This window comes from Perna viridis, chromosome 7 (assembly GCF_037379345.1).
Source record: "Perna viridis isolate PV_CMFRI_1.1 ecotype Kerala chromosome 7, ASM3737934v1, whole genome shotgun sequence".
In the NCBI taxonomy this organism is placed as follows: Eukaryota; Metazoa; Mollusca; class Bivalvia; order Mytilida; family Mytilidae; genus Perna; species Perna viridis.
Genome location: NC_142451.1, coordinates 7,203,894 through 7,218,299, shown reverse-complemented (window position 1 = coordinate 7,218,299; position 14,406 = coordinate 7,203,894). Strand labels below are relative to the sequence as shown.

The following is a 14,406-nucleotide window of genomic DNA, read 5'->3' as shown; positions in this document are numbered from 1 at the left end:
GAACACAACTGCAATTCCGTTCTGCAATCTCTCATGGTCAACCCATATTTCATTGTCATAATTCGCTAACTCATGGTATGCACACTGTCTATTATATGCTAGTCGAATTTTTTTTTAAAGAGAAACAAAAAAATATTGCTTTATTTAAACCATTAAAAGTATTTCTTGTAATAAAAATAATTACTTTTTCAACATTTAGTTTCAGTCATAATTAGTCCGCCTATCTTGCAATTATTTTTACAAATATTTTTTTTTTTATAAATAATCGAAAAAAAGGCTCGATCAACATGATGCAAATAATGTTTACTGCAATGTTGCTTTCAGTGTATCGCATAGGAGTAGGCTGATCGATCAATATAATTGTTAAATCATTTCTTCATTTACAAGGCACGATTTTACAGATCTAAAAACAAATGTGCTCTGTAAAGAGCTGCTGACAATTTGATTGCGACCAACGATAATGAAATGAACACTTCATTGAACGCCTAGGTAATGTGTAGAATGGCCTAGTATTACGGGGACTTAATGTAAGCTATGATAATTCCCGTAGAAAGTAATCAAGTAAATTAATGGACGAGAACGGTAAGTTAAATTTCACTTAAATTGATTATCTATGTATTTGATGTTTATACTTTTAATTACTTTTAATTACATTTTGCTTTCTCTTTCTTTTTCCTGTTTTCGTTAATATATGTAATGTTTAGTTTCGCATCAACAGATCTTGAATATAAAACTGAACAATAGTTTAAAAATGTCATTTAATTCAATTCAAACTATGAAGTGAATTTTAACAATAATACGTTTGCCATATAATGAAACAAATTTTTTTTCAATAGCAAACGTAGAAGTAAAATTATACTAAATATCTTCATTTACTTTTAGTACTGATATAAAGTAGTTAAATCTATTGAGTTCTACAGCAAGTATGCAAACAACTATGAACGTTTGGTAATTGAATACATGATATGATGTTTATTTCATAGTTGTCCACGCAAGGGCTCACTTATACTTCATTTTTAGGGAAACAAAACTCATTGTGACATAGTTTACTCGAATCTTATACTACCTTTTAAAACCATATTTTTGTGTGTGTTAAGGAAAATCTGCATAGCTTTTTTGTCAGGAAAATTGATATGACATGGATAATTCGTTGTGAGAAAAAGATGTAGATGATATGACCAAAATGAACCACTCCCTGAAAAAATTTAATTTTTTCTCGAATGTGCTAATCGAGAACATGGTTTCCGATCCAGATACGACAAAATATTTAACTGGAGATTATAGTAAGCATTAAAATAAACAATGAGTCGACTTGTCAACAAAAATAACAAATTACACATATACACGACCCTGTAATCCTTATTGGTTTCATTAGAACATCAATTTTCCGAGTTGTATATAGTCTCAAATGACAATTTACATCAATATTCCGGATCACGAAGGTTAAGATAGGTTTGTTATGGGATGAAGTAAATAAGTTCATTATGATTCTATAAACAGTGATATTTGGTGAAATCTTTCTACGTTGTTTTTCCGAATGGAAAATACATTGCGCTTTTGGTTAATGCATGTTTTTCTTGATAAGTACAGCGTTCCAGTTTTAATTTAGGTTAGAGGGATTACAAAGTAAGCTAAATATTTTCATACTGATTAAATTCAAAGTTAAAGTATGAACTTAAAACTGCTTAAATCTTCAACGTTATACATCTATGAACATTTGAAAAAGGTTACTGGTTAATAACTCTTGATACTACAAACAATATCAAGGGAAATACACTTTTTGGCACCTTACAATATTACCTTAATAAAATCAACATATCTTTGTTTGTGTTGCATTATTTAAAAGAATTGGAGCATGGAACTATGCTAGAAAGAAAATAATGCATTTGTTTTTAAGGTGATGGCGACAGTTATTATACTTTTATACAAATGGCAACAATTCATATTTAAACTGTAACGTATTATACATATCATTTACGATAACAGCTTGTAAAAATATTAATCTATATAAAACATGCATAGGATTGCTAAAATAGCAACTTCTTTAAAATAAAGCACAAGGAAACAGTTTCAACCAAAAGTTGTATGTGGCCATTCGAGTATAAGGTAAGCATCGCTGTAGTTCTTGGGTATTGGATTTGGTTCACAGCATACCTAAATTTGGATTATTTTTACGAAGTTATTTTTGAAATTAATAACCACTGGGTCAATGCAACTTCTTATCGATCAATGTACCACCAGAGAAACAAGGACTTATCTGACATAAAGTATTTACCGAACTTTGCAATATCAATAAATTTTAAAACCCCATAAGACACCGAGAATGTATCCCTTGTATTGCAAACGAAATAAATTCTCATGGCTGGAACTGACCTCTTATATAAACCGCATATATTATTTTTTGTTTTTGTTTGTTTTTGTTTTTATTTGTCTACTAAATAGCTTGTATATATGCTGTAGAGTGGTCCACAGATCTGTGTATGGGTGCAATAATCGTGTTAAGACAGGTAGAAGACTAAAGTTCTTCTCTTTTTCGGTCAGCTTTTCATTTTCGTTAGGCATACATTCTCGTGGTAAAAACACAACTACTTTGCACACTATTATTAGCACTTGAGCAGGAGAATACAACTATAATAGTGACACTCTGCGTGTAGTTCTTTCTTTGTCGCTGGATTATATTAATAAAAAAGCTCGACAGACTTAATTATGACCTAGAGATAGCGTGGACGGCTTCTTTTATCTTTACAGGGTTCGACGACCCGTGACACAAGTGTCGACTAGGTGTATGACTTCGATAATAATAGAAATAAAATTGAATTACATTTGTCTTACGGATTTTGAAATAAAACAATTAACATGGAGAACTTGACACAATACACCGTATAAAATAGGCTACCCTAGGTGAGTTGAAGGGAGTTTTTTTCTGGTACGGACAAAAAATATTTTTTATGTAACTTTTTTTATATTTTCACTCTCAGTTGAAGAAGAAATCATGCAAAAAAATGCAGAACCCCATTTCAACTACTGGATCTACGAGTAGAGAACTAATGACGTATCACGGTCACGTGACCACATAGCTAATTAAAATTCGTATGGCTTGGGTCATCGTCCATTTTGAATCAATTTATCTTCAATTGAACGACATAAGTGATTACAAAGGGCTTTTAGATTGTATATATGGTGTAATAAATCAAATAAACCAAAAATAAAATAAATAATTTGTGTCACGTCTTCTTTAAACACATTTGACAAATATTTAGCAAATTCGACAAATATTTCTCGAACTTCAATGCTATTTATCAACCATAATCTAATATCAGTTATATAAACATTGCACTGATTCTAATTGTTCAAAGAAGTAAAAACAATCAACTCGAACAGTTTCTATTACATATACAATCTTTAAGAAAAATGGAACGTTATGCCACGGATTTATAGAGAAAATGCAAAGGATTTTATTTGACATGTCAAGACCATTGAATCATTGATTAAATATATCAGCAATTGCTCGGATGTTTGCATAACACTTTCGGATTTGTTTGGACACTGTGTGGAAGCATCTGTTGGCTTGGATCATAAGTTAGTGGAACTCTACTGATTGGTTGGATCAATAATTCCAGACATGACAATTGTGTCACGATAACCAGAGAATTTTGAAATTGGCTTTACTTAAGGATATTAACTAGTGAAATAAGGGAAATTCCAACGGGACTACTGATCCAAGAATAAATAAATGCTAACATCAAAATTACAAAGCCCATCGCTGAATGATGGACCGTATTACAAACAAATAAATGAAGAAAACAAAAGTGCACGGAATAGTTATAATCCTTGTTGAAAACACCATAAACATGAAAGGGGATACAACTTCCACCAATGAAATGTTCCCAACAGATGGAAAGGTAGCCTTTTCAACTATTTTATTGTAACATTTCTCAATGTGAAAATTTATTGTCCAGTAGACGCTCTTTGATAAGTAAAAAAGTCACGCTGATACATTTGGTCCTCCTTTTGGTTTCTTGTCAGGTTTCACTGCAATGGTGTTTCATCATCAAAAGTTGTTTTGGTTTATAACGTTATGCACTCTGTACGTTGCCAAGATAAGGCACACACGGAAATGAAAAACATTGGAGAAACAGAACCGTACGCTGTATTACGTGTCAAAATACTAATTTCTGAAATAAAATACAAGATATCGACAGGAAAATACGAAGCGTCGTGTAAACAAAATTCGGGGACGTCAAAAATCCAAACACACGTGAAAAACAGAGAACTGCAAATGGACTGCAAACAGAATATAATACAAATAAATAAATAAATGAAGATAAGGAACCCATCGCTCACTAAATCACTTGCATATGAATTCCCACAAAGAAAGGAATTTACAACAGGTGATGTGGAATGGTAAGCATGTCCTGCTCCCCTAGGTTGTCACAAATGGGTCCCGCGAAACAAAACGGGAGCAGCTCCTTGTGCGATATCATTTAATTTAACAAAGTTGCATGTTGGATATCAAACAAAATAGACAAACTAAATGCGGAACAAACAAATCACCTATATAAATAGGGAAATTCAACCTTGGAACGCTGAACGGTCGATATTAAATCATATAAAATTGTTATTACGGTTGTTAACTCCTGTACACATTATATCAGCTGAATATACCTTTGACTTAGAAGTTGGATTTCTCAATTTAGTGTTTTGTATAGATATAATAGTGAATAAAATCACGCAGAATTAGCTGTAGCTTGTCGTGTGTAAGTTTATATAATGTTACTCTTATGTAACTCTTGTGTCCATCTTTAACTTTTGTAAGTACAATATTATAGAGTTTTGAGAGGGGTTTAGTTATACATTTGGCAGACCCATCAATATAAGTCTGTTTGCAAAGAAAAGATTTGGGATGTAATAAATAAAATGGAAAGCTATACTATCATCACTTAAAGTAAAACTAAAAGACGATTCATGTTGCATACATATGCATTTTCTTTTCATAATGTCCTCTTTGGGTATGATGCTAGAATGATACCGGCAAAGCATACAGAGAGTCAATAAAAGGTCAATCCAGATATATCAAAATCAAAGTGTAGTCTTGTACGCACACAATCTATGCTTTAAGGGATGTCCTTTACGCATGACAAACTTGTCATGACAATCTGACAAAGTCTTATTTGCCTTGAAATCGTCATACATGAAGTGAGGTTTTGAACTCATTGAGGTTCTGAATTCAAGACGAGAGTTGAGAACGTCATGGCTATTATAAAATTAATAAGTGTCGTGACTTCTTCATTTTAGTTCCTGCTTTGCATATTCCTCAGCTGCGTTCATACAAGTTTTATGCGTTGTTCAAGTTGATATTATAGGATTCACGATATTTTGTACCTTTTGTAAGAATGTCTTTCAATGCAGCATTATCAATGGTACTCAAATCCCCATTGTTGATATGTTGGATGGTTTGGATTCTATACCAGTTAGTTGTAGATCACGCAGTGCCTTATAAGATTAAAAATAGTGGCTAAAGTTGATTAAGATGTAGGATATAATTGAAACTTATTAGTCTTTGAAATATGTAGGAACTTCTGATGTGGTGTAATAGTCTTGCAGTGTAAGATGTTGCCAATCAATGTTTATAGAATCTAGACCTTTATTAGCAAAATGAATGTATGGATTGTGTGTTAGATTATATATTTCTTCCTAAGATAATAATCTAATAAGACGGTCATCTTTCATTCTAGTTAACATAACTTAATTTGTAAATTTTATAAACGTTTGCAGTAAAAATATAAATCTTACATTAGTTGGATTAGTCTGCATTGATTTCTTGTTTTGTTTTAACATTCCTGATATTGCAAACATCCACCTTATAGCCAAAGATACAATACCTTACAATTCAATAGACTATACCGACAGTGTAAAATGTCATTAACGAGTAATTAGCAGGATCATGCAAGTGATCTTACTTTTTAAAGTACAGCGGAGAAAGATATTCATAACAATTAGAAAGATATTTTGACGGTTTGCCTTTCGTCCCGCTCTGACTGACTCGTAATTACATAAGAAATTGTCTAATTGTAAACTTCTTTCTGTTTTAGCAATTGTTCAGTTATGAAATGGTGTTTTTTCAGAAAGCAACAGATCTCATGATGATAAAAAATCTCAAAATTATATGGCTGAAACCACAAGCCTGAAATTATATTGAAAATATGTACCTTTCAGAAATCTGTGAAAGAAAAATAAAAAATAGACTTGAAATTCAATTTTTACAAAATGTGGTGGATCAGTAGTTAGAGTTCAGCTAAACGATTGACGCGTTCGACACAATTAATGGTTTTACCCCTTTGTTTTCCTCATTTTTAAGAACGGTAAAACTAGAACATTCCGTCGAATATTATTTTCGAGATTTGTTGGGTCAAACAAAGTTTTAAACTTTGTAATCAGTTATTCAACGTTATTTATGTTTTAAAAACATATAATAAGGACATTTCTCTCAGTGGGGTTATTCTCGTGGATACATCGTGAAGGCCAATATGACGCCATTTACCCTCACGTGAAATTTACGTGTTAACATTTTATGAAGCATATGTTTAGTATCGTTGTCCAATGTAATTGCTTTTTATACGAACGCAAAACAAAATTGCGGTCATATAAAGTTATCGTGTTGACATCATCCATGTCGTCGTCAAATGGTACAAAGGAAGGACGTTATTTATTTGTCGTATTATGCTGCGCTCTGGGAATCATTATACTGTCTATGGGAAGAGGAAGAGATAGTTATTGTATCTTATGCGCGACAGAGGACTTACAAAGTCAAGAATTTAAATAGCAGTCTTTCTAAAAATCAGACAGAAGGTGATTCATGCATATTAAAAACCCACCGAATTCAGTTTTAATTCTTGTTCAAAAACAGTTACTGGTCACATGACCAGTCTTAGTTTTTCATTTGGTTGTTGTGCTTTCAAGATAAAAACTATATAGATTGTATATGAAATCGGCACTTTGCAAGAGTTATCATTCTTGGTTTGGTTCCATTTGGTGGATTTAAGTGGTTATTGATTATTATGTAAATTATAGCATATATAGACTGAAAAACCATCGCTTTCTCAGTGGGTTTTTCTACATTATGAATCACTTTACTATTGGCAGAGTTTGAATTTTATATAGACTGGTACTTGATATAGAACGTAATATCGGTCAAAGGATTAATCTATTAATGTATCTCAATAGAACTACTGTGAAGGTACTTTTTTCGTGGGTACCAATATTTGCGGTTGAGGGAAAAATATCAGTTCGTGGATTCTTGAATTCGTGGATTTGAAACTCTATCACACAAATGAGTGGGAAAATTTCTCTTCGTTGGGCGAAAACCATGAAAATTGGTACCCCATGAACAATAATACTGTCACTGAATAATTATAATAAGTTTTTTTTATGCCATAGCTTTATCACCTGTATCAGCTGTTGTATCAATGATAATATGTCATCCTTGTTTCTAAATTAGATTAGTTAATAGATAATGAGAAGATTTGAGTGTATAGAGGTCATGAAGTAGGGTGCTTGTTATTATAATTAACTTACTAAATTGCTTACATAAAAGCAGTTGAATAATCTTGAGTATTGGCATCTTAACATGCTTCCCATTAGTTGTTTACACAAAAAAAAAAATAAAACGAAGCAGGTGTATGCTATATTTGTATGACTTGTTGCAAAAGATGACATAGTAGGGAGTTCGGAAGCTGAAGAGGGATCGTTTGGCATCTTTGCGTTGATTTAAATTTTTATAGATTTTAATCACAAAAAGTGGAGAATGATATGATATCTCCTAAATGAATGTCACACGTGACGATCCCACCTATTGGTTTGATTTCTTATTTTTACATTTTATATATCCTAAACAGTATGTAGGTTATGTAAGATTTACAGAATTACGCCTGATGTTTGACCTATAATATGAATATGCAATCGGGTTTAATAATTCTTATTTTCGTTTTGTTAATCGGGTTGGCGTGACAGGATGCTGAATTATCAAATATCAAGAAAATCTGCTTTACCCTAACCTCAAATGGGTATTGGTCATAGAGACTTATAGCATATCTGCTACAAAATTTGAAATACACTGCATTACCAGAGTTATCCTAAGAATACTATCCAATATAAGAATTGTCCAAGATATTAGAATAATACTCGTGAATAAATATTGTAATTTTTTGTATGATTAACAATTGGTTCATACACTTATGTGTCATTTGTAGCATTATAACCGCATACTAAGGAAGTTCAAAAACAAAATTAAATAAATGTATACAAAAAGAACTAAAAATCTCTTAGATATACATTGGATAATTTGTTACCATCTGCACTACTTGCATATTTGAAATTAGAATGAGAAATGAAAGGTGATACTAAAATAATGAAGTTGAAGCGAGAAAAAATAAAGTGAAAAGAACGGAACACATGCATACAATAATGCCAAATAGCTAGATAAAACATAACATACAGAAGACTACAATTAAAGAATGATTAATCAAGGGATCCAATATTCTTGCGGAAATCAAAAGTATGCAATTCATGGACAAAAATAATACTTTAAAAAAAAAAACAAAATTAAATGTGCAACTGGGGCTCCGCTACAAATTTGGAGCAAAAACCAAGTGCATCGGTGGTGTAAGCGTCCTCTGCTTTTCTAGAGACACCCGCCGAGTTTCTTATTAGAAGTCAAGTCCAGGATAGACGGAAGAGTGAAAAGTGAATTGATGGTTTATCTCAACGTGTACCATGTCACTGTCACAGAAGTATATTAGTTGTGTTACGTTTTATTTTCTTTTACACAAATGTATTTTATCAACAATGCAATATTAAGAGTGTGTAGCAATTTCAGAAAACACAATTGTTCCCACTATTATACCGAATATTTTATTTATATGGTTAAAAAATTATACATCTGTTTTTAAGGTACAAATGTTCAATTTAAGAATTTATGACAAGGAAGGAAAGGTGTTGCTGATAGTTCTCACTGTGCATTCAAAAACTATAACGATGTCTTATTTAATTATCCCGGGGACTGCGATGAACTAACAAGTACAACAATTAAAACTTGCATTTTGAAATTTCTTCAAAATAACAATAATTTCTTAATTACATTAGAATACCAGCTAGAATTGAAATGCATCAAAAGGTCCATACTGGTTCATACCTACATTGTAATTCAATAAGTTAGCCATATCATAAAGACATATAAACTGATGAAGAATAATTTTGTGCACTTTGGCGTCGTGTATCTACCAATTAAACAATACAACAAACCTGCTCTTAATTAAAACTAACAATGATTCCTGTTGTTAGTTGCGTTTTCTCATAATTTCCAGTAATGAACAGATTGCACTATCATGTACCGACCTATCGACGCATTAAGAATTTCATGTAAATTCTATTTAATTTTCTTTACTTCCAAAATTTCGACATTTTTTTAAATTCAAATCTTTAAACTTCAATTTTTTTATTTTTTATTATTTTTTTTTTTGTGGGTTTAAAATTTTGCGATTTTGAACCAATTTACATCCCGCTTAAAATACCCTATCTATGGTAGGTGAATTTTATCTGTATTTTATCGTTCAAGGTATTGTTTTAAAGTTTGAAAGGCTTTGGTTGGTTAGTTGGTTATGTTAACATCATTCATAAACACAGGCCAGATCGAATATTTAAAGAAAAGAAGTTCGTAAATATAACTATGTACTTTTTTGCCTTTGTATGAACTTCATGACAAGAAGTGGAACTTGAATAAATCATTTTTAAAAGAACCACATTTTGCTCATCTATTGTAATGTAGTTAATGTAGTCATACTTTCATAATTTATTATACAGGGTGATTTACGTCGTTTTTTAAGGCTGGTTACGTGAATCGCATTGCACGATCTCCCTGGTCGATTGCTAAGAGGCAATAAAGTCCGATATATTATAGCTTCCATATCATTTTACAACATTTAATGGAAGAATAATTCTACGATAGTCTTTGGGCATCGTTAAAATTAATTGAATCCGAATATAACTTTTATGATACGAGACATTTGCGCGTTTATGCAAGTTAATGTGCATGTAAAATGTAATAACGATTTTGAGATGACTAAAATTTTTTCATTGGTTGTCATCCCATAAATGACAATAGTATAAGATGGCTAGAGACAAAATCTCAACATAAATGAAGATAAAGTTCGCTGCACGATATAAAGTATATCAATATAATACAATGACAAAGCAAGCAATATTACTTAAAAACTCATATTTTATCAAATTTATTTCATTTCCCAATATTGTAATAAGAATATTGCACAAAGCACAAAAGTTTATCGAATTAATGTAACAGATAACTATTCAATTAAGAAATAGAAAATCTTGCAAAAGGTGTATGCATCACCTTCTTTTAAGGCTCACAATTTTGCATATAACTTCTGTTTGCTTAAATTTAAGACCTTATTAATCTTTTGTGTTGTTTGTTAAATTTGATTTTTTTTCTTTTTGTTATTTTCGTGAGTTCTTATTTGTTATACAGACCATACGTTAACTTTATATGCCTTTTCTTTTAGAATGTTCAGATTTTCGAGATGAAATGTTGAAGTCCCACAATGCCTTGCGCAAGCTCCATGGCAGCAAACAGTTAAAATTGTCAGATGACATGACTCGTGATACGCAGATGTGGGCTGACATCATCTCAGAAAAAGGCTTTATCCAGTTCAGTGAATTTCCAGGTGTGTATTTTTACGAATAAAAGTGATATAAAACGTATTGTATTGATTTTTACATGTTGCAGAAAAAAATGACCAATCAAACATATGTTATATGTTGTCCTGACATTAACCCGATTTCAGGATTGTATAGCCCTTTCCCTTGACTAACGATTTCTTGGGGATTACGACTTGGACAATTTAGAAAAAAAAGGACAAAAAAGGGAGCAGTATAAGCATTTCCTTATGTTCTGATAAAACCTTGAGTAAATGTGCTTAAATATATTTCTTGATTGTACTATTACATGCAATAACACAAAATAAGGCTATGCTTGATTTTTTGGTCTGTGACATCAACTTAAGGGCCTTAAAATGTCCAGGAACTAGGATTTCCTGATGTCCTGACAATAACATGGTGTAGTGGAAGGGTGTCATACCATAATACGATTTTTGTAGGTTTTGAATGGAACTGTTTAGGGTTAGAGACCAAAAGGAGCCATTTTGATTCTAGTAAAGGTGTTATCCTATGTCAATCAAATAATCTAAATCAAAAAGCAGAACTTTGTTAAGCTAAAATAATGTGTCCACTTTGGTCTCATTGTTACGGGTCCGATATCAACGGTCTTATTAAGCTTTCACTTTGGTTTGACTTCGGTTTAACCTCACGAGTTGTCAATTTACTTTTAAGGAAGAGGAGAAAATGTGGTTATCTTAGGTACGAACGGAAAGAGACCCAGTGGAAACTCGGTTACACAATTATGGTATAAAGAAACTGAGAATTATGACCATTCCAATCCACAGTGGAATAAAGGTACTTTAGTTAACAGCAATATTAATTTCAGTTTTTTTTAAATGTTTGTTATGGTTCTAATTCTGGATATTACTTTTCCTGCAAAACAAATGATGTTCTGAAAAGTTCATCCCTATATTAATAATAGTACAAATGTCATGACTTTCTCCAGCTGCATTCATTGTAATTTGATAAGCATTATTCAACTGAAAAACCGAGGAAAGCTCAACAAACTTAAGACACCGTAAAGCGGGTGATTTCCACAAGGTGCTACTTTTAGAGGTCTGTCTGAAAACACCAAAACCATTTCGTTGAAATATTTACTCTTGGCTCATGCACTTCGTGCACCACTTTGCATCCACCAAAATAAGAAATGCGAAACTTTTTTTTTATACCTATCGCCGAATTTCACACTCGTAAAAATAACCCGGTATACGGAATTCAGAAGCCACGACGACGTTTAAATATTACAATATTATGGTTTTCCATTTGTCAAATATCTTCAGTCGTCATTTTAATTATTGATCGTGTTAATGTAAACAATATGATCATCACAATAAAGAAGTGAAGTCTACATGGTTAAAGCCATAGCAAACATTCGAAGTAAAGATATGACAGACGAAGCAAAGAATATTCAAACTGTAACAAATTTAGTTTGCATCATATAGATAATGACGCAATCACACAGAAAGATACAGGATATAAGCAAAAAGGGCCCCATTGAAATTATTTCCTACACAAAGGAGATGCTTGCCTTTCAGAGAAACTTTCCCACGTTATTGTCCAATATTACATGGACGGAGAAGTTCAAAGTTGAATAGAGTAAATATATATTAACTGATCTTAAAACGTATACATTTACATGGAAGGAGAAGAATACTATATCGACATCATAAATTCGTTTGATCATTACGATCCTATATTTCCGCCAAGAATTGTTCTAAATGTTGTTATTACATTCCTTCGTTTTAGCGTAAATTTGACATCATATGAGCAACTAAAAAGAAGATGTTGCTTACCCTACCGTTTTATCTAGTCCGTACACAAAGCGTTTAATGAAACCGGGGTTCCTCATTTATTCAGTAGTCTATATCTGTTCTGTATTAATGTTGGTGATTGGGTATATGGCGTGTCCATCTCCAAAAGGAGGGCAGATTTGATCGATGTGTCATACTTGTCCTCTTATATTTATGGTACATTTTTAAAATTTTTTCGTTGGGTGTTTGTAGAACAGCACAAAAGTTGAACATAACAGGTTCATTTGTAAATATCCTTAGTCACTGTTTGTCTGCACTGATGACTATTTGTCTCCATTATATTGTTCATTGCTTCTGTCTTTCTTTTTTTTCATTCGGTATGGTTTTTTTTAGAGTCAGCATGGTTTTAATGTTCAATGAACGTGGTATTATCGAGTTTTACGACTTTTTAATATTGCACCCAATTAATTTTGCAATGACTCATTATTGTTTTTGTAGCATGTATGAACTTCACTCAAATGATATGGAAATCCTCTACAGAGATAGGCATCGGAATTTCGAAAGTTAGAGGAAGTGACAAGTATGTAGTAGTGGCCCACTATAGACCATCAGGAAATATTAACACCGTGACAGAATTTAGGAAAAATGTGTTACCTCCCACTGCAGATGTGACGTCTTAACATACATTGACAGCATTGACGAATATTTTCAAGATGAAAAAATAGTTTCAGTTGAGTGAGAATTCAGATGAGTAAGCACAAGGAAAAACAATTGTGTATGGTTCTCAAAGTGAACTGAAATGAAACGTTTATAAATAGTGGATGACGGAAATGCGAATGGAATATTACAGTCACCATTTCACCCGAAAGATTTTTTTTATGCAGGGATATACATTTTTATATTCATGTGAAATTTTAATCAGATAAATTCATATTAGACAGTCATTTTGTTCAAAATCAAAAGGCTGATAGGTCAAAGACTCCATATCCCATTAGTTTGAGGACTGCTTTTTTTTACCAGAATATGAATATTAACCCAATCCGTTTAACACAAAATTGACTCTATTTTCAAGGTAATTGCACAAGAAGACATTTAATTGTTTCTATGTGAAGAAGTGTTAAAAATTATCACCTTGAAATGAATAAATGCTGACAAAAGACATATCCTTCGATATTTTGAGTACATATTTAGTATTAAAATAGGGTAAATGCAATTGTTGACACTTGACATTATGCTTGAAGTTTTGAATATGTTCTATAAAAATCCCCATTTTTCAAAAATCATCCAACACCAAGATTATTAAATGATCTCTATGACAAATATGAGTAGAACGTATGCTTTAAATGTTATGGTTTCATTTTGTTCAACCAAGGATAAATTAATGAAATTGAAAACACACTTTTAATTCTCAAATTGTTTATCAAACACATTCTAAAATATTAGTTTTTTTTTCAAACAACTCAATCAACAAAAATGTTACTTAATTCTTTGAAATCACATTTATGGTAACCCGAATAATTCAGTCGTTATACTCCACTCACTATCGATTGCTACATTGAAAACGGTAAGGCTTGAAAATTCGAGTTACATATATAGATACTGGTTCATTAAGTTAAGCCATTTTACTTCATCTGAGTACTTAACCAGCATAGAAAAGAAATACATGTATTTGAATAAATGACAGAAACGAAATGTTTTAACCAATAGTGCCTCCAATTTTGATTGTTTTTTAGTCCTATATGAAATTTGAAAAGCAACTTTTGAAATGCCCCATCGTTGGATTGATGTATATTTTTTCCATGATATTAAGGATATATCAAAGCATATTTTCTGTTGATACTAGTATGAAATTAAACTATTTGACAGGTCTATAAGCATATTTCACCTTAAGTAGTGACTCGATCAAACCTGTCTTTCTAATCTG

General features: G+C 31.8%; 1 protein-coding gene across 3 annotated transcripts; it reads left to right on the top strand.

Moving 5' to 3' along the window:
* The first annotated feature begins 384 nt into the window (after window positions 1-384).
* LOC148611136 (Golgi-associated plant pathogenesis-related protein 1-like) lies at window positions 385-13,641 on the top strand. 3 transcript variants are annotated; one of them, XM_088591308.1, is made up of 4 exons: window positions 385-582; window positions 10,578-10,739; window positions 11,404-11,526; window positions 12,981-13,641. In XM_088591308.1, exons 1-4 carry the CDS (start codon window positions 570-572, stop codon window positions 13,160-13,162), a joined length of 480 nt encoding a protein of 159 aa, XP_088447434.1. In that variant the 5' UTR covers window positions 385-569; the 3' UTR covers window positions 13,163-13,641. The 3 variants fall into 3 exon arrangements, with proteins under 3 accessions (XP_088447434.1, XP_088447436.1, XP_088447435.1); XM_088591310.1 differs by having other exon boundaries at window positions 390-489; XM_088591309.1 differs by lacking the exon at window positions 385-582 and adding an exon at window positions 2,040-2,106 and having other exon boundaries at window positions 12,981-13,194.
* Window positions 13,642-14,406: the final 765 nt, after the last annotated feature.

What these genes read in the sequence shown, in the direction of transcription:
- LOC148611136 (XM_088591308.1), top strand. An exon ending in CCAGTTCAGTGAATTTCCAG is followed by an intron (nt 10,740 to 11,403) that starts GTGTGTATTTTT and finishes TTTACTTTTAAG; the next exon opens with GAAGAGGAGAAAATGTGGTT. An exon ending in CAATCCACAGTGGAATAAAG is followed by an intron (nt 11,527 to 12,980) that starts GTACTTTAGTTA and finishes TTGTTTTTGTAG; the next exon opens with CATGTATGAACTTCACTCAA.